This window comes from Sturnira hondurensis, unplaced genomic scaffold (genome assembly GCF_014824575.4).
Source record: "Sturnira hondurensis isolate 20B ecotype Veracruz unplaced genomic scaffold, ASM1482457v3 Scaffold0013511, whole genome shotgun sequence".
In the NCBI taxonomy this organism is placed as follows: domain Eukaryota; kingdom Metazoa; phylum Chordata; class Mammalia; order Chiroptera; family Phyllostomidae; genus Sturnira; species Sturnira hondurensis.
In genome coordinates, this window is record NW_028086142.1 from 523,883 (window position 1) to 548,245 (window position 24,363).

Genomic DNA, 24,363 nt, shown 5'->3' on the forward strand with positions numbered 1-24,363 from the left:
ATATTTATAGTATTTATTGACAAAAAACCAGCATATAAGCAGACTGGCACAGTTAAAACTCATGTTGTTCAAGGCTCAACCATACTGATATCAGTATCTGAAGGAACATAATCTGTCAGTCTAGAGAAATGAACCATACATGAATATGGATAGATCTCAAAAATAACACTAAGTGAAAAAAGTAAAATGAGATGGACAGCACAATATCTTTCATGTAAAAAAGGAAACAATCTATACATAGAAATGATACTATAGACTGTGCATGGACAGTTTCTAAATAAATAATTGGGAGATGGCCTGGAAAGACACACATCAAATACCCCAGAGTGCATAACTATGGATGGAGAGGAAAAGGGAGCTGGATCAGGAATAAAGACTAAAAGGGACAGAAACCAAGTATAAAAGAGAGGTCATGCATGGACTGATGATGACAGAGACCATGAACTGAGGAGACTATCATAGCAATCAATTCCAGCGTTTCTGAAGTCTAAGCTCAATATAAAACAGAAACCTTCCCACCCCAGAATACGATAAAAACACCTCATTAAAGGAAATGTCCAAAAAATAAGAGATATGAGCTGGCCACCTGTCACATGGCTTACCGGAGTACACAGCACATGAGCAGCAGATGGGTGGGGACATTGGCTGGATTGAGCATACTGGGTGTATCTGATTTCATACAGGCCAGGAAGGCCCTCATCCTTCTGTTCTTGTCCTCAACTGCTTTGCCTAACCAGAGCTTCTTGAGGTTTGGGCAAGTCCATTCCCGAAATGTCAGCGCAGGCACCAGCTCAGGTGTTTGAGGTGACTTCCCTTTATAGGCAGACCATTCTTTAAGGATCACTGAAGGGACTGGAAAACACATTGAGGAAAAACCGGCTCTAGTGAATCTCTGAGCATTTCTACAGCTGGCGACAATGGACAGGATCCATCAGACTTCAGTATCTTTTTATTTTTGTTGCCACAATTTTTATTGTTAGTTGAAGTAGTAAGCATTTATTATATGCATGATATGTGTTCAGTACTTTGTATATAAACGTAAATCAAATCTCTTTTACTCTTCAGAGCAATCCCGAGAGACAAGTATTATGACTATATCATCACAAAACATAGTGCTTATTTTGTGGATGAAGAAACAAATGCTCAATGTCACACAGTTCTTAATTACTATGAAACTCATTTCTTAAGTAGATGGACTAGTCTAATCCAGGGAAGAAGTCCAGGAAGAATTATGTGAGTACCTGGCTTTGGACTATAGAACACTCCAAAATAATTTAAAAGAGTTTCACAAAATTTTCAAAAAGCCAATCTCTTTTAAATTTACAAAGGTGTAAGAGAAAGGGAAAACATGGCTTCCATCTACATCTAGTTCACCGCAAGCTCCTATGGCCTCTAAGCTATGGCCTCTTTTACTTAATACATCTAGCATTTACTCAGTTATACAAGCTAGGAACCTAAGTCATCCTAGAGTCCTTGCTCTCCTTCATCTCCTACACATCCAGTTATTCCCAAATTCCTGTTGATTCTATTACCTTATAATTTATTACATCTATTTCCTTTCCTTTATCATGATGAACATTGTAGAGATTCACATCTCATCATCTTCCACCTGGTAAGAGTGTCTAGACTGTTGTCCCTGCTTTAACTTAATCCTGCCTGGCCCCTGTCACAACTATGCTCCACAACCTCTAAAATGCTCTTTAAAAAAAAAAACTTCCTTCCTTAATTAATTAAAAAAAATTATAGATTCACGGGGAGTCACAAAGACAGTATAGAGAGGTCCTGTGCACTCCTTACTCAGTTTTCCTCAATACTTGTTTCTAAAATCTAGTAGAATATCAAAGCTAGGAAGTTGACACTGGTATAATTGGGTATACAGTTCTGCGTAGATTTGTATAACCACCATAATCAAGATGCAGAGCTATTTCACCACCAAAAAGATCCCCCTTATGCTACCCCTTTTATGGTTATACCTGGTGCCCTCCAGCACCATACCCAGTCCCCAGCAATCGCTAATCTGTTCTCCAACTCTATCATTTTGTCAATTTGAGAATGTTTTATAAATGGAATCATACAGTATTCTACCTTTTGAGGTTGGCATTTTCACGCAGCATAACGCCCTTGAGATCTATCCATGTTTTTGCACCTTATCAATAGTTCATTCCTTTTTTGCCAAATAGTATTTCATGGTATGGATGTACTAAAGTTTAACCATTCACCTTTTGAAGGATATCTGGGTTGTTTCCAGTTGGGGCTATTATGAATAAAGTTGTTATTGTACTTTGTATACAAGTTCCTGAATAAAACTAAGTTTTCATTTCTCTGGGATAAATACTCAAAAGTATAAGTGCTGGGTTGTATGGTAAGTCCACTTTTAGTTTTGAAAGGAACTACCAAATTACTTTTCAAAATGGTGGCACCTTTTTACATCCAGACCAGCAATTTACAAATGATCAGTTTCTCCACGTCCAATCCCGTATGTGAAACTACCACCATTTTTCAGTTTAGCCATTCTGATAGGTACGCAGTAATACCTCATTGTTGTTTTAATTTGCATTTCTCTAATGGCTAACAATGAACATGTTTTCATATTTTACTTGTCATATGTATAGCTTTCATATTTTACTTGTCATATGCATATCCCCTTCAGTGAAATGTCAGTGCAGGTCTTGCTGATTTTCTAACTAGATTGTTTTTATAATGTTCAGTTTTGAGAGTTCTTTATATACTTCTGATACTAACCTAGATCAGCAGTCCCCAACCTTTTCAGTACCAGGGACCAGTTTTGTGAAAAACAATTTTTCCACAGATGGGGAGTGGGAGGGGCACTGGAGACAGGAGGGAGAACTCACACGGTAATGTGGGCAAAGCTTCACTCCTTGCCCACCGCTCACTTCCTGCTGTGTGCCCAGTTCATAACAGGCCACAACGGGTACAGGTCCATGGCCTGGGGGTTGGGGGTTGGGGACCCCTGAGATACGTGGTACTTGTTCATCTATAGATGTCCAATGGATCCAGTACCATTTGCTAAAAAGACTGTATGTTCTCCAATGAAGTACTTCTGTAGCTTTGTCAAAAATCAGTTGACTGTACTTGTATGGGGCTATATCTAGGTTTCCTATTCTGTTCCATTTATCTATGTATCTATATCACCGCCAATACGTCTTTTTTTTCAACTCAAAAACATTTTTTTCATTTGAAAAAGTATTTAGAACACAAAAAATCAAGGCAACGTTTATTCTTTTTTCTCATCTTCTGGTATGGAATCTGTCGATCTCTCCTCCATTCTTTCACTCTGAGCCAGTGTGACTATCACTGGTCCCTTCCTCTGCCATACTGTCCACTCTCTCTTGCCTGCTCTCCTTGTCCTCTAGATGTGCCTTTTTCACCATTCTGTTCGCTTTCCACTGTTTCTTCAAGGTGTGCCTCCTGTCTCCACTGGAATGCTATTGTCTTTTTAAATTTTATTAGCATCTCACTCTTCCTTAGGAACAACACTGCTCTGACTGCATTCAGCTTGCTTTGCTGGCTTCTCCATTTCCTCCCACCTTTTGTAAGCCTGTCCCATTCAGCTGCAAGTTTTCCCATATCCACTTCTACTTTCAAACTACACAAACTTTTAAGTTCATTGTTAAAAGAATCTGTGCTTCTCAGGAATTTCCTCTTCTCTTCCTGGTATTGCTCCTCTCTCTGAACAAGTTCAGCTTCTAGTTTTTGCTGACATAACACTGAGGACTAGACCTGTTGCTTGAAAACTTGCATTCTAGGTGTTATAACATTGACTGAATGTCTGGCAACACACTCTAAGAATTTCACTGATGAGGTAGTGGTTTCTCTGGAAATAGACAATGGCTATATACTTCACTGAAAATCCATCATTATAATCATCCGGATCTTCAGCAGGCTGGATGCTCATGTAAGGTTCTCCTGTCTCCATAGGAGACAGCCTGTTGACTCTCTTCTTCTAAAGCAGCTTCTGCATGACATTTTGCATATATGTTTGCAAGGTATATGGAGGAATTATGGTAGGCCTTCATAGATTCATTGTACTCTATCTTTTTCTGCTTCAAATTCGTTTAAATATTCTTGGTTTTTTTCATTCACTAATGGAGAAAATCTTGCCATATGCCACCCATAATGTTGCTAATCTCTCACAAGTTTAGGTCAGGCTTGGAGGCCTTTACTTGGTTCCAGACCTCTCTGCTTATCTGGTGGCTTTGGGGCTTTTGCTATCGTAATTCAGAGGATGCTGTGAGCCAGCTTTTGGTGCCCAGGTTTCCTCCCAGCCTGCAGCTGTTGCAGGCAAGATGGCTGTATGGATATATCCCACAAACTCTGGTATACCAGGCATTCGTGTTGTAAGAGTTGGAATGGGAGGTGAGGAAATAACATGGTCTTTTTGACATTTTGGAAGATTAAGCTCTCAGTTCCTTAAGAATGAATCGAACACTGCAGGCAGAAACAACACCCACAGCTCTGGCCTTGCTTTCCTTTGGCTTTTGGTCCAGCACATACCCTGTCCCTCCCATCTAGTCCTAATTATTGTAGCTACACAGTAAGTCATAATCAGGTAGAATGATTGCTCCCAATTTATTATTCCCTTTCATAAATGTTTTAGCTATTCTAGCTCCTTTGTCATTCCATGTAAATATTAGAATATTCTTGTCTGTATCTACAAAGAATTCCATTGGGATTTGGATAGGAATTGTGTTAAACCTGTATATAAATTTGGGAAGAATTGACATCTTTACTATGCTGAGTCTTCCAATTCATGTGCATCTGTCTTTCCATTGATTTGTCTCATCAGCATTTTGTGATTCTCAGCATACAGATACTGAACCTTTTTTGTTAAATATATGCCTAAGGATTTCATTTTTTTTGGAGGAATTGTAAATGGTATTGCATTTTCAAAAGATTTATTTATTTATTTTTAGAGAGAGGGGAAGGGAGGGAAACATCAATTAGTTGGCTCTCCCATGCCCCCAACTGGGGACCTAGCCTGCAACCCAGGCATGTTCCTTGAGTAGGAATTGAAACTGCAACCTTCTAGTTCACAGGCCGACGCTCAATCCACTAAGCCATACCAACCAGGGCTGGTATTGCATTTTTTTATGTCAGTTACACAATTCATTTTATTATACAGAAATACGATGAATTTCTCTATGTTTATTCTATATTCTATAATCTTGATCAAGTCACATATCGATTCTAGAAGTTTTGTTGTAGATTCCTTGTGAATTTTCTGCATAGACTATATTGTCATCTGCAACTAGGGACAGTTTTATTTCTTTTTTTCTGATCTGTATGCCTTCTACTTCATTTTCTTGCCTTCCTACACTGACTAGAATTTGCAGTGCTATGTTGAAGAGCAGTGGTAAGGGTGGACATCTTTTTCTTGTTCCTCATTTTGGGAAAAAGTATTCAGTCTTTCACCATTAAGTATAATGTTAGCTGTAGGGTTTTTGTAGATGTTCTCTATCAAGTTGAAGAAATTCCCCTCTATTCCTAGTTTTCAGTTTTATCATGAATAGTTGTCAAATTTTGTCAAATATTTTTCTGAATCCACTGAGATGATCATATTATTTTATTCTTTAGCCTGTTTATATGGTAGATTACACTGATCGATTTTTCAAATATGGGACCAGACTTGCAACCATGGAATAAACCCTACTTGGCCATTCTTTTAATAAATTGCTGAATTCTATTGACTAATATTTTGTTCAGATCTTTTACATCCATATTGATCGGTCAAAAGTGTTATTTTAATGTACTGTTTTGATATGGTTTTAGTATCAGGGAAATGCAGGCTCTTTAGAATAAGTTGGGAAGTGTTCTCTCCTAGTTTCTGAAAAAGAATGTGTAGAATTGATGTTAATATTTTGTTAAACATTTGGGAGAATTCTCTAGTGAAACCAATTGAGTAAGATCTTATTTTGGGGAAGTTCAAATTAAATTTCATTAATATTTATAGGGCTATTGAAATTACCTATTTCATATTAGGTGAGGTGTGTTAGTTTATATATTTTGAGAAATTGGTCCATTGTGTCTAAATTGCCAAATTTATGTATCAGAGTTGTTTACAGTATTCTCATATGAAACTTGATATCTTCAGGCTTTGTGGTGATAGCCCGTCTTGATATTAGCAATTTGTGTCTTCTTTATTTTTATTTTCTTTTTAAAAAATATTTTATTTATTTATTTTTAGAGAGAGGGGAAGGGAAGGAGAAAGAGTGAGAGAGAAACATCAATGTGTAGCTGCCTCTCATGTGTTCCCTGCTGGGAACTGGCCTGAAACCCAGGCATGTGCCCTGACTAGGAATCGAACCTGCGACCCTTTGCTTTACAGGCCTGTGCTCAATCCACTTAGCTACACCAACCAGGGCTTATTTTTATTCTCTTTTACTATTCTTTGTAGTCTTGCTAGAAGTTTGTCAATTTTATTCTTCTTTTCAAGGAACCAAGTTTCTGTTAATTTTTTTTGTTTTGTTTTGCTGTATCAATTTCATTGATTTCTGCCCTTATCTTTACTATTTCCTTCTTTTGGTTTGCTGCAGGTTTTGTTTTCTCCTCCTCTTCTTGTTTCTTAAGAAGAAAGTTTAAATGACTGATAAGAGCATTTCCCTCTTTTCTTATATGAACATTTAGTCTTACAAATTTCCCTCTCAGCAATTATTTATCTCTACCCCACAACTTCTAATATGCTGGATTTCTATTTTCATTTAGTTCCATGTATTTCTTTGTTTTCCTTCAGACTATATATAGAAGTGCTTTGTTATTTGACAAGTATTTATAGATTTTCCTGTTATCTTTCTGTTGATTTCTAGTTTGATTCCATAGTGGTCTGAGAATATACCCTGTATGGTTTCAATTGTTTTAAATTTACTGAGGTTTGTTTTATGGCCAAGGATATACTCTATCATGGCATACATATTATGGGCATGTGAAAAGAACATGTACTGTGCTCTTGGTTGAGTGTTCTGTAAGAGTCGATTATATCCTATTTCTTGATGGTGTTTGTTGAATTCTATATTCTTGCTGATTTTCTGTCTAGTTGTTCTACCTGTTATTGAGAGGAGAATTGAAGTTTCTAATTGTAACCGTGAATTTGTCTATTTCTCACTTAAGTTTTATCTGTTGCATCAGATATTTTATGTACCTCTGTTGTTTGGTGACATACATTTAGGACTGTTACGTTTTCTTGATAGATTGACTCTTTTATCATTATGTAATGTAGCTCTCTTTCCCTGGTAATTTTGTTTGCTTTTAAGTGCACTTTATATGGTATTAATACAACCATTCCCGCTTTCTTTTGAATAATGTTTTCACGGTATATCATTTTCCGCTCTTTTACTTTCAACCCATCTACACCATTTATATTTGAAGTGACTTTTTTGTAGACAGCATATAGTTGGGTCATGTTTTTTATCCAGTGTGTCTATCTCTGTATTTTAATTGGTGTAGTTAGAGTACTTACACTTCCTGTATGTATTGGTAAGTTAGAGATTAAGTCTGTCATTTTATTTTTTTAATTTGTTCTGTTTTTCATACCTCTACCTTCTTATCCCTCCCTTCCTATGCATTACTTGAACTTATTTTAGAATTCCACTTTGATTTATCTATAGTGCTTCTGAGTACATCTCTTTGCATAACTTTTTCAGTGCATTTTATTAGTAGTGCACTGTATACACATAGTTTATCACAGTCTACTGGCGTTGCAATTTTAGTAGTTCAAGTGAAATGTAGAAACCTGACCTCTATTACATCCCTTCACCCGCCTCCATACGTAACTGTCTTAAACATTATGTCTATAGCCATTGAGAACCACATTAAACAGTGTTCTAGTTTTTGCTTCAACCATAAAACATTTAGAAAACTCAAGAAGAAGGAAAGTCTATTAGATTTATCCATATTTTTGTCTTTCCATTGTTTTTTCTTTCTTGTTATGTCCCAAGATTCCTTCTTTTATCGTTTCCCTTCTGTGTGGAAAACTACATTTAGTCATTCATTTAGGGTAGCCTGCTGTGAAAAAATATCCTAGTTTTCCTTTACTTGATAATGTTTTGATACCCCCTTTATTTCTGAAGGGTATTTTTGTTTGATACACAGCATTTTGCTGTGTATAATGCACAGTTTTTTCCTAAACGTTTGAGGGAAAAATAAGGATGTGGATTATACATGGGAATCAGCACTAAAATGCGGTGCACATTATACATGGGAGCATATTTATACATGGCAAAATATGGTAGAGCTCTGAGTTGACAGCTCTGTTTTTTCAGCCCTTGAAAATGGTATGCTCCTTCCTTCTGGACACTACAGCTTCTTTTTTTCCTCCCCATTTTTTTTAAATTTAATTATTTTTCAAGTACAGTTTTCTGTCTATTACTCCCATCCTATCCCACCCCTGTGCTCCCCCCTCCCTCCCATTTCCACCCTTCTCAGTTGTTGTCCATGTATCCTTTATATAGGTTCCTCTAAATCCCTCCCCTATTTCCCCTGAAATTCCCTCCCCTCTCCCCTCTGGTCACTGTCAGCCTGTTCTCTATTTCAGTGTCTTTGGTTATATTTTGCTTGCTTGTTTGTTTTGTTGTTTAGCTTCCTGTTAAAGGTGAGATCATATGGTATTTGTCCTTCAACACCTGGCTTATTTCACTCAGCATAATGCTTTCCAGTTCCATCCATGATGTTGCAAAAGGTAGGAGCCCCTTCTTTCTTTCTGCAGCATAAAATTCCACTGTGTATATGTACCATAGTTTTTTGATCCACTCATTTAACTGATGGGCACCTAGGTTGCTTCCAACTCTTGGCTATTGTAAATTGTGCTGCTATGAACATTGGGGTGCATAGGTTCTTTGGGGTTGGTGTTTTAGGGTTCTTAGGATACAATCCTAGCAGTGAAATTGCTGGGTCAAAAGGCAAGTTCAATTTTAGTTTTCTGAGAAAATTCTATACTGTTTTCCATAATGGTTGTACCAGTCTGCAATCCCACCAACAGTGGACCAGAGTCCCCTTTTCCCCACACCCTCTCCAACATTTGTTGTTTATTGCTTTGTTTATGATAGCCATTCTCACTGGTGTAAAGTGGTATCTCATTGTGGTTTTAATTTGCATCTCTCTGATAGCAAGCGATATTGAGCATCTCTTCATGTGTCTCTGGATCCTCTGTATGTCCTCCTTGGAGAAGTGTCTGTTCAAGTCCTTTCCCCATTTTTTAATTGGGTTAGTTGTCTTCTTAGAGTGAAGTCGTGTGAGTTCTTTGTATATTTTGGAGATTAAACCTTTGTCTGAGGTATCATTGGCAAATATGTTTTCCCATACAGTTGGTTGTCTTTTTATTTTAATGCTGTTTTCTTTAGCTGCGCAGAAGCTTTTTATTTTGATGAGATCCCATTTGTTTATTCTTTCCTTTATATTCCTTGCTCTAGGGGACATATCAGTAAAAATGGTGCTGCGTGAAATATCTGATATTTTCCTGTGGACACTACAGCTTCTGATGAGAAATCAGCTGTTATTTTTATTACCTTCCCCTATGGGTAAAGCATTGTTTCTTTCTGGTTAGTGTCAATAATTTCTCTGTCTTTAGCTTTCAAAGGGTTGACTGTAATATATCTTGGCATGGATTTCTTTGTGGTTTTCATTGTTTTTATAAGTCACTGAACTTCTTAAATCTCTGTTGTTTTTTTTTTGCCAAATTTGGGGACATTTCAGTCATTATTTCTCTGAATACCTTTATAGTCCCATCCACTTTCTCCTCCTCTTCTGGGACTCTGATAACACAATGATTAGATCTTTTGCCATAGTTCCACTAGTTCCTGTTCATTTTTTAAATCTATTTTCTCTCTGTTATTTAGATTGGGTAATTTTCATTGCTGTGTTTCCGAGTCCACTGAATATTTCCTCTGCTACATCCAACCTGTTGTTTAACCCACCTATGGAAGGTTTTATTTCAGTTACTGTAATTTTTAGTTCTTAATTTCTACTTGTTGTTTACATCTTCTATTTCTTTGCCAAGACTTTTTATTTTTAATTGGCATCAACCATGTTCACAATTATCTGTCAAAGCATTTTTATGATGGTTGATTTGAATCTTTGTCAGGTAATTCAAATATCAGTATCATTTCAATGTTGGTGTCAATCAATTTTTTTCTCCTTGGTCAGTTTGAGATCTCAGTTTGAAGTCTTTCTGGTTCGTGGTAGGATGAGGAAGTTTTCAATTGGAACATGGACATTTTGGGTATTAAACATTGCATTTTAGCAGGTCTTTTCTGATACCACTCTGATGGTTGAAGGGGATGCTGACTACTTCCAAGTGAGAGTGAAAGTCCTGGCTCCCCACCTTAGCACAGCCTGGCAAAACGAGAAATTTAGGCTCTCCATTAAGCCTTTGCTAGTGAGGGTAGGTGTGGGCTCCAGTTTTGCCATCATGTTTGGGCTGGACTCTAGTTTGGCTGAAGTAGAGTAATTATTACCTCAAAATTGTGTGCATTGCTAGGTTGTTCCTTTTAGGTCATTTGGTTAGAGAAAGCAGATTTTTCTTGGGGTTTTCATTGGTGCACGCCTGTCAGCATCTCTGGGATGCCAGCTTGCCCCACACCCAGTCTGCGATATATGAGGAAAAAGTAAACCCAAGGTCCTCAGATAGCCTGCCTTTTTCTCTTCACCTTCTAGAGTGCCTAGTGCTTATTTCATATATAGTATCTTGGGCTTTTAGTTGTATTTGGCAGGAGGAATAGGGAAAAGTATGTATTCCCTCTTCCCAGAAGCAGAAATTTAAAAGCTTCTTTTGAACACACTAATTTGACACACTAAATAGGGTTAATCTAGCTTAAAAACATCGCAATGGCTCTAATTATCTACGGGATCAAGTCCAGCGCAAAAGCCTCACTGAAGAGGAGAGACTGTGTCAGATATACCTCTACACTCCCAATATCCAGTATGGTTCCTGTAAGTAGTAGTCATTCTGAATGTTTGATGGTTAAAGAATTGGGGGTTAAGTTAATTCACTCCCCATACCAATAAGTATCCTGGTGAATTATACATTTCCTCAGACTACTCTATAGCTGAAAGTATAACAAATTTGCATAGACATTTTTGCTATGCACCAAACTTTGAGAGCTCTCTCAATGCCAGAACTATACTTACCTTCCACAGGTAGCTGTCGCTGTATGGCCAGGCGTTCCATTTTCCGCTGTGTCTCTGCCAGACTGAAAAGGACCCCATATACATACTGACGAGCTGACCGGAACAGGAGAGCAGCTGGAGGCAGCTCCATGTTACACTCATCCTCAATACATACAGGGATCTTAATCTCACCCTAACAAGAAAGCAACCCAGGGCAAAGGAGAAAATGAGTTACCTCAAGTTTTAGAATTGGACTGAGAAGAACCAGTAAGGAACTGTAGCCTAGCCACTCAAATTTCTACTTGTATTTAGATATTTCAGACTAAAAGAAAGCCATAACAAACCCAGTTGACCATAGCCAGCTCAAAAGCTAGGTCCTAGTTTGAAACTCTCTGCTATGACTGATTAGCTGACTAACTGGGGAAAGTGCATCTTAGACAATTTGCTGAGGGACTGATTTGTATGGTAAGACTGTTGGAGGCGAACAGCTCTAGAGAAGCAGAGGAAGAGGCAAAGAACAAGAGCATGGAGCCTCTTATATTGTGTCCTCCCCTAGACCAGAATCCATCAAGTTGGTGTATTATCTTCTTTGAAATCTCACACTTACACTTCTTCTTGAGGCCTCATTCACTGCACAGTCCCATTTCCTCCTGGTCTCTCCTCACCTAAGACCCTCGATACAATGAGAAGCCCCTGCACACTTACTCTCCTTTTATCTCCCTTCAGATACCAATAATCAGAATTTTCTCTGGTAACTTACAGTTCTAGGAAGAGTGAAGTACCCTGTCAAGAGCAGGGAAGGGGGGAGGCAATGAGATGCTTGCTCTTACCTTAGTGAGGACATGGTAGATATATGGGTACATAAGACCTCTTCGGTGTCTGTGTTCAGCAACCCGCAAGACTTCTGGAGGTACTGGAGGTAAGGGCGGAATGGTGACATCCATGTGGTTCCTTGTAGACATAGAAAGAAGAGATGGGATGTGGGGCTCACCATCACCGAGGGTAGCATCTGAAACTCCAGCAACAATGGGCTGTACCCAAGACCTTCTGTCACCATTTGGATCCTCCCACCTAGGCTGCTGCTGAAACGTTTCTGTGAAGTGACTAAAAAATTTAGAAAGATAATGTGGATAAGAGAAAGAAGGTTGATAGAGATATTCCAACTCAAGATGTCTGTTCTGATCTCGAGCACTCTTATAAACCCTTTGGAAATTAGGACAAAGCGTTAGCAATGGACCTGGTATCTTTCCACTTGGTGGTCATCACTACCCTCCTGGCTTCTTTCATCTGACACAAACCAAAGTGATTAAAAGTTGTAAGAACCACTCTGAATCCTTTGCACTGTGTAAGAGACCATGTTTAGAGTTTGCTCATGTTCTAAGAAAATAGTTACAGTTGAAACTTCAAAGTGCCCCTGTTACCCAGGAATTATCTTCTTAGAAAAATAATCTAAGAACAAATGAGCTAGTACAAAATCCCACTACGTTAATCCTCAGAACCCTGTCTTAGTTACTAAGAATATAACTGCCTACTCAACTGTTCCAATACTTCAACTCTATAAATTCTTTTCCTTTTTTTACATTCAATCTACCCCCCCCCAAAATTGAGAAATGATAGCTATGACCTGTAGTACACCCATACCAGGGCTTCCCTAATCAGCTGCTATGCTGCCTTTTACTTCCATGGCCTGGGTATCCAAAAATTACCACCTGTTCAGGGTCAAAATGAGCATGAAGTGACCAAGTAGAGAGAGAGTTTTCTTACTCTGCTTAAGAGCAAAGAGCCACAGAGAAAAGCCAGGAACCTATACTTCCCCACCCCCTTGCCCAGGTTAGCAGTAAAAGAATACAGATGCTTCCGAAGTCTGTTCCCTTTGGTGCCTGCACAGGTACTTACTCAGAACTGACTCCATTTGGCTCATCACCATCAGAGGAAGAAGAGTGAGAAGAGTCTGGTCCCAGAGGAGGTGAGGCTTTGGAAGTCAGGTAATTGGGAAACTGTGATGAGGAGTCATAAGACACAGCCCAATTGGCAAAGGGGCTGTCCTGCAGCATGGGATCCTCAGAAAAACCATGGGGCTCCCCCAAAGCATGGGGGGAGAAGAGAAGGGAGGAGTTGGGTCCCAATGGGAATGGTGGTGGATATTTCATTTTCTGGGGCACATGGTGAGAAAACTAAAGAATAAAACAGACAGAAAAGCTCTTTAATATTTTACCAGGCTCCAAGTTGGTTCCCTCAAAAGCTGTGACAGTGGATGATACCAGTAGCATGGATTATTGGGATACAAAGGACCTATTGGGAATAACAAAAAATTCTAACAGTGACGTGTGGATGGAATTCTCCAGAGGCAGGACAATGGACCAATCTAGGTCTTCTAGAACCACTCTTCAAAATTAGGTAATGTACCTTCATAATGCCTTAGTGGTTCCTGATTCAGATGTTTTGTTTACATAGTTTGCTAGACTCAAGTTGAGAGTGTGACATAGGGATATATAGCCTTGACATTCTGACATACTGAACCACCCTAATTCCTTAACTCAGATTACAAAAATCTGGAAGCCACCTGTATCTAAAGCTAACAAATGGTCTCAGGTCTCATAAAAGATACTTACCATTGGCTTCCCAGCAGAAATAGTACACATTTGACTTCGTGGAAGAGGAGGATTTGCAATCCGATTATTAGGAAAATCTGAAGCCAAGAGAAAGGGCTATATTTTAGTCAATCCTAATTATTCTAGCATGTTACATTCTGCTAACCCCATGTCACCTGGAAAATTATTAATAATAAATAACAATTTTTGAACAGCTATTATGCATCATGCCAGGAATCTTACATAAATTATTTTTCATCTGATAACAACCCTATAAATAGGTAACATGAGCCACCTTTCATACAAATGTGACTTGTCAAGATCACACAGCTAGCAAACAGCACAGGTGGAATCCAAACTCAGGCCAGACACCACAAATAGCTCTATTTTACATATACTAGGCCACAGTGGAGGTTAGCACCAGAAAAAGCCCAAGCTAAGGAAATGGCATGAGACCCCACCTAAAAATTTGAGAAACTGGGGCCCTGTCTTATGTAACCTCTCTTATTACATAGAAATCAAAAGGAGAATGTCTATCAAACAGAAATGACTTCTAGGAGGTTGCAATACAAGCAGGTGATTCTACTCTGGTCCAGGAGTTTCTGAGGGACTACCTCAGTTTCTCTGTGGACAGAGCAGCTCTGGGTCAGATGGAAGCCTTACCTAGAAAGGAGGAGGAACCCACTGGCAGCGAAGGGAGTTTGGTTGTGACTGAATAGTACTCAACTGCTTTCTTGAATCGCTCTATTTTATCTTCCGTCCTGGACTGGATGTTGCAACATGAGATGTTCAGAAGAAGAAACAACACGAGAGTATCTTTTTCATGCATGTATAATTTGAGAGTCAAAACAGTAGCAGAAATCAAATATTTAAAGAAACCCAAGAGAGCAATTTTTCATGTTGCAGCAAAGATTAGATAAAGAGAAAGCATTATAGAACATAAAATCTGGAAAATTCTTTTAATTAAGTTTAAAAATATGATCATTAGAAAAATACGTAAGGATAGGGGGAAAGTTACCTAGTACCACCACCCAAAGTTATTTTGATGTGTTTCCTTCCTTCCAATAGTTTTTAAAATAAACTTTTTTTAGTTGAACTCTATAGCTGAACTATTTTAATACACATATTTTCTATAGTTAATACCTTACTCTATTACAATGTTGTACCCTGCTTTTTATTATGTTATAATTTTCAATGGCTGCATATTTTATCATTATAAATATATCACAAGTTATGTAACTACTCCTCTAGTACCTGAAATTTAGGCTATTTCTTACATTTGGCTTTGATAAGTTATTCAGCAAAGAACATATCATATAAGATTTTCTGGATTTCCGAGTAAGTCCTTAGGAAAATGTTCTAAAAGTGAAATTACTGGTTCAAAAGGTATGCACATCCAAACCAACACCACTTAAACATATACAAAATCACAACGTGGCATCACTATGTATTCACAGAATGGCTAAAATTAAAGATTATAAATATCAAGCACTGGGCAAGGGTATGGAGTAACTGGAATTCCAGTAAACTGCTGGTAGATATATATTGGTACAGTTTGAAAAACAGTTTGGCAGTTTCTTATTAAATTAAAAATATATTTACCACATGGCACAGTAATCCTGCTTAGTAATTTACTCAAAAGAAATGAGCACATTTGTCCACTGAAAGATATGAACAAGGATGCTAACAGCAGCTTTATTCATAATAGCCCTAAACTGGAAATAACTGAACTGCATATCAACAGAAGAATAGATAAATTGTGGTCTATTCATACAACGGAATACTATATAGTAATAAAAAGAGCAAAGTGCTGATATATGAAACACTATGGATAAATCTCCAAGACATACTGAGTGAAAGACAGACACAAAACAGTACATATAAAGGTCAGGTAGAAGCAAAACTAATCTACTGCAATATTAGTAAGAATGCTGTTTACCTCTATGGAGATGGGGCGGACTGAGAAGGAACTTTTACTTATCAAGCCCTTCCTAATATAATTTAAAAATCCCCTTGATTATCATTCTGCTTTCTAAAAAATTTGGACTTAATATAATTGTTTGAAAAAAGGGTTCCATGCCTAAACAATGTTTGCAAATTACAGACTGAGAGAATATCTACATGATTCCATTGTAGCAAGGTTTCATTATTTATGTATTATTATTTCAGTAGAATATTCAATAATATACATAATAATTGAAAACAATCGCCTAAAAGATGCAAGCTATACAAATTCTTCCTTAATATCTTTTTAAAAAATATTTTATTTATTTATCTTTAGAGGGGAAGGGAAGGAGAGAGGAAGAGAAACATCAATGTACGGTTGCTTCTCGTGCATCCCCTGCTGGGAACTGGCCCCTGCCAGGAACTGGCCTGCAACCCAGGCATGTACCCTGACTGGGAATCGAACCGCAATCGTCTGGTTCACAGGCCCGTGCTCAATCCACTGAGCTACACCAGCCAGGGCCCCTTCCCTAATATCTTTACGTCTGTACCCATTCCCCTCCCCAGAAGCAACCACTGTTACCATTTTCATATATGTCCTGTCATAACTTTTGCTGCATGTACATGAATGTTTTTTTCAAACAAATGGAACCATATCACATGTGTTTTAACCTGCTTTTTGTACCTAACAATATGTCTTATAAACTATTCATTGTCACTGAGAATAGGTCTATGACACAATCTCCTGAAATACAAATTATGTATACTTCCCTTAACATACCATTCTGTTCTGTATACTCACAGAGAAACATTTACTCTTCCTTCAAGGTGCACAAGGTGCACTGACCCTTTCCTTTTTATAAAATCTTTCCTACGTTTTTTCTTTGTTTTGCTTATTTATTTGCTTCTGTCTCCCATTTTAACCTCAAATTCTATGAGGACAAAGAATGATTTATTCACATTTATATCCTAGTGGCTATCATGGGACCTTGTCTACAGAGGTTCACAAGTATATATGATTGTATTTAATAAAGCCCTACCCTTTTATAAATCCACAAAGGTGATATTTATGAAAATGATACAGCAACAATGAAAAGTGGCTAAGACATAATATTAAGTTAAACAAAAAGCAGGTTAAAAATTTTTACACTGAGCTCTGGCTGGTGTGGCTCAGTGGGCTGAATGCTGGCTTGCAAAGGAAAGGGTCACCGGTTTGATTCCCAGTCAGGGCGCATGCCTAGGTTGCAGGCCAGGTCCCCAGTAAGGGGCGTGTGAGAGGAAAACACACAGCGATGTTTCTCTCCCTTTCTCCCTCCCTTCCTATCTAAAAATAAATAAAATCTTTAAAAAAATTTTATATTGAGATGACTACCTCACCACATCAAAACATACATATAAAGGAAACAAGAAAATATTGTAAATAATTTAGGATGAAATTAGGAGCAATGTCTCTATTTTAATTTTGTGGGGTTTTTTATATTAAAAGGGAATTCTTGTTATTAAAAATAGTCATAATTCGCCCTGGCTGGTGTGGCTCAGTGGATTGTCTGCCTGTGAACCAAAGGGTTGCTTGTTCAAATCCCAGTCAGAGCATAGACCCAGGTCCCCAGCTGGGGGCGTGCAACAGGCAACCAATCAATGTATCTCTTGCACACTGATGTTTCTCTCCTGTCTTTCTCCTTCCCTTCTCCTCTCTCTAAAAATAAGTAAATAAAATCTTCCCAAAAAAGAACAGTCATAATCCAAGTTCCAAAATTCATGAAGCTACAAAGGGAAGCAAAAGATATAATATTAAAAAATATTCAACTCAGCTCTGACTGGTGTGGCTGTTGTTTGGGTGTTGTCCCACAAAGCAAAAGTTTGCCAGTTTGATTCCTAGTCAGGGCACATGCCTGGGCTACATACAGGTCTGGTTGCCATTTGGGGTGTGATAAGAGGCAACTGATTGATGCTTCTCTGTCATAGCAATGCTTTTCTTCCCCTCTTTCTCCATCCCTTCCCCCTCTCTAAAAATAAATAAATAAAAATTAAAAAAATATTCAGCTGAGCACTTACAAATTTTTCCTCCATCGGCATACAATAGAATATAATTCAGCCTTAAAAAGGAAGGATATTCTGACATATGCTACAACAGAGATGAACCCTGAGGACATTATGCTAAGTGAAATAGCCAGTTACAAAAACCACAAATACTGTATGATTCAATTTATAGGAGGTATGTAAAGGAGTTAAAATCATAGAGACAAAGAGGTGAATGGTGGTTGCCAGGGGCTGTGGGGGAGGGGGAAAATTGGGACTTATTTATTAATAGGCATAGTGAGGCCCTGGCTGGTGTAGCTCAGTGGATTGAGCACAGGCCTGCGAACCAGAGGATTGCGGTTCGATTCCCAGTCAGGGCACATGCCTGGGTCGCAGGCCAGTTCCCAGCAGGGGATGGCACAAAAGGCAACCATACATTGATGTTTCTCTCCCTCTCTCCTTCCCCTCTAAAGATAAATAAATAAATAAAATCTTTAAAAAAATAGGCATAGAGTTTCAGTTTTACAAAATGAAAAGAGTTATGGAGCTAGATGATGGTGGTGGTTATACATTATGAATATATTTAATACCACTGAACTGTACACAAAAGGGTCACAATGGTAAATTTTATGTGTATTTTACCACAATAAAAAAAATTGGCCCTGGCTGGCATGGCTCAGTGGACTGAGTGCCAGCTTGAGAACCAAAGGGTCACCGATATGATTCCCAGTCAGGGCACATGCTTGCATTGTGTCAGGTCCCCAGTAGGTGGCACATGAGAGGCAACCACACATCGATGCTTCTCTTCCTCTCTTTCTCCTTCCATTGCCCTCTCTCTAAAAATAAATAAAATCTTAAATTTTTTTTTTAATTTGGAAGGAAAATTTATTCTCCATCTAAACTATATCTTCTCCTTAACACTGGCATTTTTCTCTACCAAACATGCCAATTTCTTTCTTTGTGGGTTTGTCTCTTCTTAATTGTCTGATGCAGACAGCTGAAAGTACAATGCAAAGCAACAAAATGAATAAGCAAATCTGTCATAAAAGTCAGAATTTCCTAAGGTCAAGGAAAATAATGGAGTATTGCTCACATCATGCGAGAAATCACCAACAATGAGGATCTGGTGCACTTAGTATATGTGCTGCCAAAGCGAGCATTGGATCTGGTGCACTCAGTGTTCAGTACTGGTGGAAGGGTAGAAGAGAGAATTATGAAAGCTAAGGGCAGGAAAGGTACTTGAAGGGAGAATGATTTGAATATCAAAAGAATGTATGCCCTCTGGGAAAATTAAGCTCAAGGGTTGATTTTTTTTTAATACAAAAATCTTTTTTTTTTTTAAAATCAACCCTATTTATGATTGTGCTATCAAGTTAAATGTGAAGTAATGGATGTAACAAAATTTTGTTTGGAAAACTTATGCCTCCACAACCAAACACTGATTTCATTCTTTATTCATTTAAAGAAATCTATGGAGGGATTTCTGTCCTGGGTAAAATAGATAGCACACTCCATTTTGTTCCCATTAAAGGTTGTTATAAAAACCAGGGGTAACTATTTAGGACTCTGAAAAGTAAACAGTAGCAGGAAGATTGGGGAAGAAGACTGGAATTCAAAGTATCACTGAATCAAGGATGAACTTAGCATATTTCTTTTACCTCTAGTATCCCCTGGTAGGGACACAGTGCAGCCTGAAATCTGGAAGCATTTATTGGTGTGGACAGAGAGAGCTCCACAAAAAACCCTAGTCTAGTTCTGGCTTGAAAAGCGGGAAAGCAGTCTCCAAAAGTTCAAGAAAGTATATGGAAACACCCAATTTTCTTTTTCTTTTACTGTTTTCATGTGTGCCAGCCCAAAGCCAACTTGTAGTGGCAGCAGTAGGAATAGGAACATAGCAGAAAACTAAAACTGAATGACAGGAACCTTCCTCTCCAATCCTAGGAGCAGTAGTCTTGAATAGGTACAGTGAGCCTTTGATGCTTTTTCTCTCTGTTCTCCTGCTACTTGGCCCCAGACACTGGAAAAGGTTGTTCCAATGAACTGTGAAGTACTGAAGAGCACACAGAGGGAGCAGCACACATATGGATCTGACACTAAACAGCAAACCACAGACTCTGAGAACTGAAGAGATAAACCACAACCCAAGTCTCCAACTGGCCACTGGGTGGCATATACAAAGGACCAATCCAAATAGGTTTGCAAAGGCTTTGAAACTTGCACTGACATTGAAATCACACCCACCGAAGGATGGCGACAACTTGTGATCTGAATCTAAGTGGGTAGATTGCCTCTTAAAACAAAACTACCAACATTCCCCATTATATTGAAACAAGACCGAGAATATCGTTACAGAATACCCTACTTAAAATGTCCAAGATCCAGTCCAAAATTACTTGGCCTGGGCAAAACCAGGAAAATCTTAAACTGTATAAAAGATCAATTAATAGATAACAATGCTGAAATTACATGCATGTTGAAATTATCTGACAATGTTAATTTTAACATGTGATAACACACATGTTGAAATCTGACAATGACTTTAAAGCAGCTTTACAAAAATGCTTGAAAGTAAAAGGAACACTTTGGAAACAAAGAGACAGACAGTCTCATCAAAGAAACAAAAAGAAGAATCAAATGGAAATTTTAGAATGTAAAAATACAATAACCAAAATTTTAAGACAGAGAGAAAATAATTTTAAAAAAACTACAGTGCCCCAAGGATCTATGGGATGACACCAAAAGGTCTAATATTGGTGCTACTGCAGACAGGGAAGGAAAGGAGAATGTGGAACAGAATGTCTATTTTAAGAAATAATAGCTGAGCTACGACTGGTATAGCTCAGTTGGTTGGGTGTTGTCCCACAAAGCAAAAGGTTGCCAGTTTAATTCCAGGTCAGGGCACAGGCCTGGGTTGCAGGCCCAGTATGTAGTTGAGGCATGGGCAAGAGGCAATAAATCAATGTTTCTCTCCTTTTCTTCCTCCCTCCCTTCCCCTCTCTCTAAGAATAAATAAATAATATTTTTTAAAAAACAAGTAACAGCTGAAAACTTCTCATATTTAGTGAATGACAAGCTTAGAAATTCAAGAAGCTCACCAAACTCTATCTGGTATATTGAAAATTCTACTGAACAATTAAAGAACAAACAACACCAATTCTACATAATCTCCTCCTAAAAATAGAAGAGGAAAGAACACTTCACAACTCATTTTTGTGTCCAACATATCAAAACCTTTTGGATTGAGCGCGGGCCTGCGAACCACATATCGAAACCTTAGACAAGTATAAAAAATTACAGACCAATATTCCTCATAAAATAAATGCAAAATACTCAATAAAATACTAGGAATTCAAATCCAGAAATAGGAAAAAGGAATAATATACTCTGATCACATCCTATAAATGTAAATATGGTTCAATATTAAAAAATTAATGGACTGCCCTGGCTGGTGTGGCTCAGTGGACTGAGTGCCAGCCTGCAAAGCAAGGGGTCACCGGTTGGATTCCCAGTCGGGGCACATGCCTGGGCTGTGGGCCAGGTCCCCAGTAGGGGGCCATGTGAGAGGCAACCACACATCGATGTTTCTTTCCCTCTTTTCTCCCTTCCCCTCTAAAAATAAATAAAATACTTTAAAAATGGAGGAATGTTCTTAAAAAATTAATGGACTAAAGAAGAAAAACCACATAATCCTATCAATAGATGCAGAAAATGCATTTGACAAAATATATCCATTCACCATAAACACCCTCAGTAAACTACCAATAGAGCAGAACCTCCTCAACTTGATAATGTGGGTCTACAAAACCTACAGATTACATCATACTTAATGCTAACTGAACGCTTTCACCAAAGATCAGGAACAGGACAAGGGTCATTTGAAAATCCTAGATACTGTAGTAAGTCAAGGAAAAAAGCATATAGACTGGAGAAGAAAGTAATAAAACTGTCCCTACTTACAGATAACATAACCACGTACACAGAAAATACTAAGAAATCTACCAAAAAACTCTTAGTGAGTTTAGAAAGGTTGCCTCTCTAAATACCTCAATACAACGTAAAGAGACAAAAATCATATTTATATATTTAGCAATGGGAAACTAGAAATTGAAATGAAAAAACCAATATCCTTTATAATAGGGGCCTCAAATATTAAATATTAAAGTATAAATATAATAAAAAGACATGCACAGGACTAAAAACTATAATACTCTGATGAAAGAAATCAAGGATGGTCTAAATAAATACAGGCATAATGTATCCATGGATTTGAAGATTCACCAAATTCATCTACATATTTAAAGGAATTCCTATTAAAATCCCAGCAGGATATTTTTGTACATATAGACAAAATTTTTCTAAACTTATATGGAAAGGAAAAGAAACTAAAATAGCCAAAGTAATTTTGAAAAAAAGAAAATAAAATTGGAGGACTCACCGCCCAAGTTTAAGACTTACCATAAAGCTACAGTTTTCAAGACAATGTGCTATTTGTAAAGGGACAGACACAGACACATAGGTTAACTGAACAGAACAGAGTCCAGGAATAGTTCCACAGAAATACGGACAAATGATTTTTGACAAAGGCAATTCAGTGGAGAAAGGACAATCTTTTCAACAAACTGTGTTGAAACAATTAAACAGCCACATGCAAAAACAAAACAAAACACCTCACACTTTATACCAAAATAAACTAAAAACACATGATTTGAGATTTTAGAACATGATTTGTTCTAAATGTAAAACTATATAATTTTAAGAAGAAAACAGGACAATTTGTCATGCCCACTGTTATACAAAGGGTGCTTAGACATGAACCCAAAGCATGATCCATAAAAGATAAAAACTGATAAAAATGGAAAACTTTTGTTTTGCAAAAGACATTGTTAAAACATTGTAGAGACAGGTGCTCCATTCTTTGTGCTCAGGTAAGGAGGAGCCTGGCAAGGACTTGATCAGGCAACGTAAAAATACTGCTTCACTGGGCAACGTGGCACAGGAGGGCATTTGTTACAGGAGGACTGAAGAGTGGGATAAAGGAAGTGGTGCTAGAAGACAGGGAAGAGCCCAAGGCTGAGCCAGAGGTCAAGAAGAGTAAGTTGGGCCTGGCTGGGTGGTTCATTTGGTTGGAGCATCGTCCTATGCACGGAAAGGTTGCAGGTTTGATTCCCAGTCAAAACACATACCTAGGTGATGGATTCCATCCCTGGTAGGGGCATGTACGGGAGGCAACCTACGGGTTTCTCTCTCACATTGATGTTTTTCTCTCTTTCCCTTCCCCTCTCTCTAAAAATTAATGAACATGTCCTCAGGTGAGGATGTGAAAAAAAAAGAAGTGTAAGTTGATGTTAGGAGCAAAGAAAAATTAAAAAGAGGGAGCAGGAGAGGGGCCAGTCCCATATGAGGACCCACCCCCAGATCAGAAAACCTCACCCAGTGGCCAAACAGGCACACTCAAGATCTGCTCCTGGAATGTGGATGGACTTTGAGCTTACATTAAGAAGAAAGGTTTAGATAGGATAAAGGAAGAAACCCCAGATATCCTGTGCCTGCAGGAGACCAAATGTTTAGACAATAAACTACTAGCTGAACTTCAAGAGCTGCCTGGACTATCCCATCAGTACTGGTCAGCTCCTTCAGACGAGGAAGGGTGCAGTGGTGTGGGCCTATTCTTCTGCCAGTGCCCTCTCAAAGTCTCCCATGGCACTGGCTAGATTTGATATATTTGTGCTGGTAACAGCCTGTGTACATAATACAGGCCAAGGTCTGGTGCATGTAGAGTACCAGCAATGCTGGGATGAAGTCTTTCTCAAGTTCTTGAAGGGCTTGACTTCCCGCAAGCTCCTTGTGCAATGAAGGAACCTCAAAGTGGCTCATGAAGAAACTGACCTTTGAGCCCTGGCTGTTGTAGCTCAGTGGATTGAGCACGGGCTGCGAATCAAAGGGTCGCCAGTTCGATTCCCAGTCGGGGCACATGCCTGGGTTGCAGGCCAGGTCCCCAGTGGGGGCCACAAGAGAGGCAACCACACATTGATGTTTCTCTCTCTTTCTCCCTTCCTTACCCCTCTCTCTAAAAATAAATAAATAAAATCTTTAAAAAAGGAAAAAAAAAAAAGAAACTGACCTTTGAAACCCCAAGGGAGACAAAAAAAAATGCAGACTTCATTCCACAAGAGTGGCAAAACTTAGAGGAATTGCTGCATATTATGCCACTACTTGGTAGTTCCCGACCCCTCTACCCCAACATGACCAATGCCTACATGATGAATGCTCAATCCAAAAATGTTGGTTGGCATCTTAATTACTTTTTGGTGTTTCATTCTCTGTTACCTGCATTGTGTGACGGCAAGATACTTTCCAAGGCCCTGGGCAGTGACCACTGGATCATCACCCTATGGCTAGCCCTGTGATACTTCCCCCGAATCACTTTAAGCCCGGGAATAAGCCATCCAAACTAGCTTTATTGTGAAACCGCTTTGCTCTCTACAGAATTCTGTATTGTATTTTCCTTCTAAAAATATGAATTCTTCAACCAGACTTCTAGTGACAGATGGGTTTCCTTTAAGCCCAAGGTTCTGTTTTTTGTGTGTGGGTTTTCTTCTTCGAAATGAAAGCTACTGATAACTTCCTATGAACTGTCCATGTGAAAATAGTGAACCATAGTTTCAAAAAAAAAAGAATGTAAAGGCATACT

General features: G+C 38.4%; 1 protein-coding gene and 2 pseudogenes across 4 annotated transcripts in view; 1 reads left to right on the top strand and 2 right to left on the bottom strand.

The window, feature by feature from the left end:
- The window catches only part of FAM120C (family with sequence similarity 120 member C), a 115,964-nt gene that overhangs the window by 29,374 nt on the left and 62,227 nt on the right, over positions 1-24,363 (bottom strand). For 2 of the 4 annotated variants that reach the window (XM_037061660.1, XM_037061657.1), the window contains exons 5-10: positions 14,373-14,475; positions 13,731-13,807; positions 13,015-13,292; positions 11,949-12,222; positions 11,140-11,311; positions 603-852 (exon numbers count right to left, since the gene is read on the bottom strand). In XM_037061660.1, the coding sequence (XP_036917555.1) occupies positions 603-852; positions 11,140-11,311; positions 11,949-12,222; positions 13,015-13,292; positions 13,731-13,807; positions 14,373-14,475 (1,154 nt within the window). Of the gene's footprint in view, positions 1-602; positions 853-11,139; positions 11,312-11,948; positions 12,223-13,014; positions 13,293-13,730; positions 13,808-14,372; positions 14,476-24,363 lie in introns of those variants that run through there. The other 2 variants (XM_037061658.1, XM_037061659.1) reach the window with 2 other exon arrangements.
- On the bottom strand, positions 3,236-4,469 carry LOC118997790 (SWI/SNF-related matrix-associated actin-dependent regulator of chromatin subfamily E member 1-like; annotated as a pseudogene).
- Positions 18,769-24,079, top strand: LOC118997780 (DNA-(apurinic or apyrimidinic site) endonuclease-like; annotated as a pseudogene).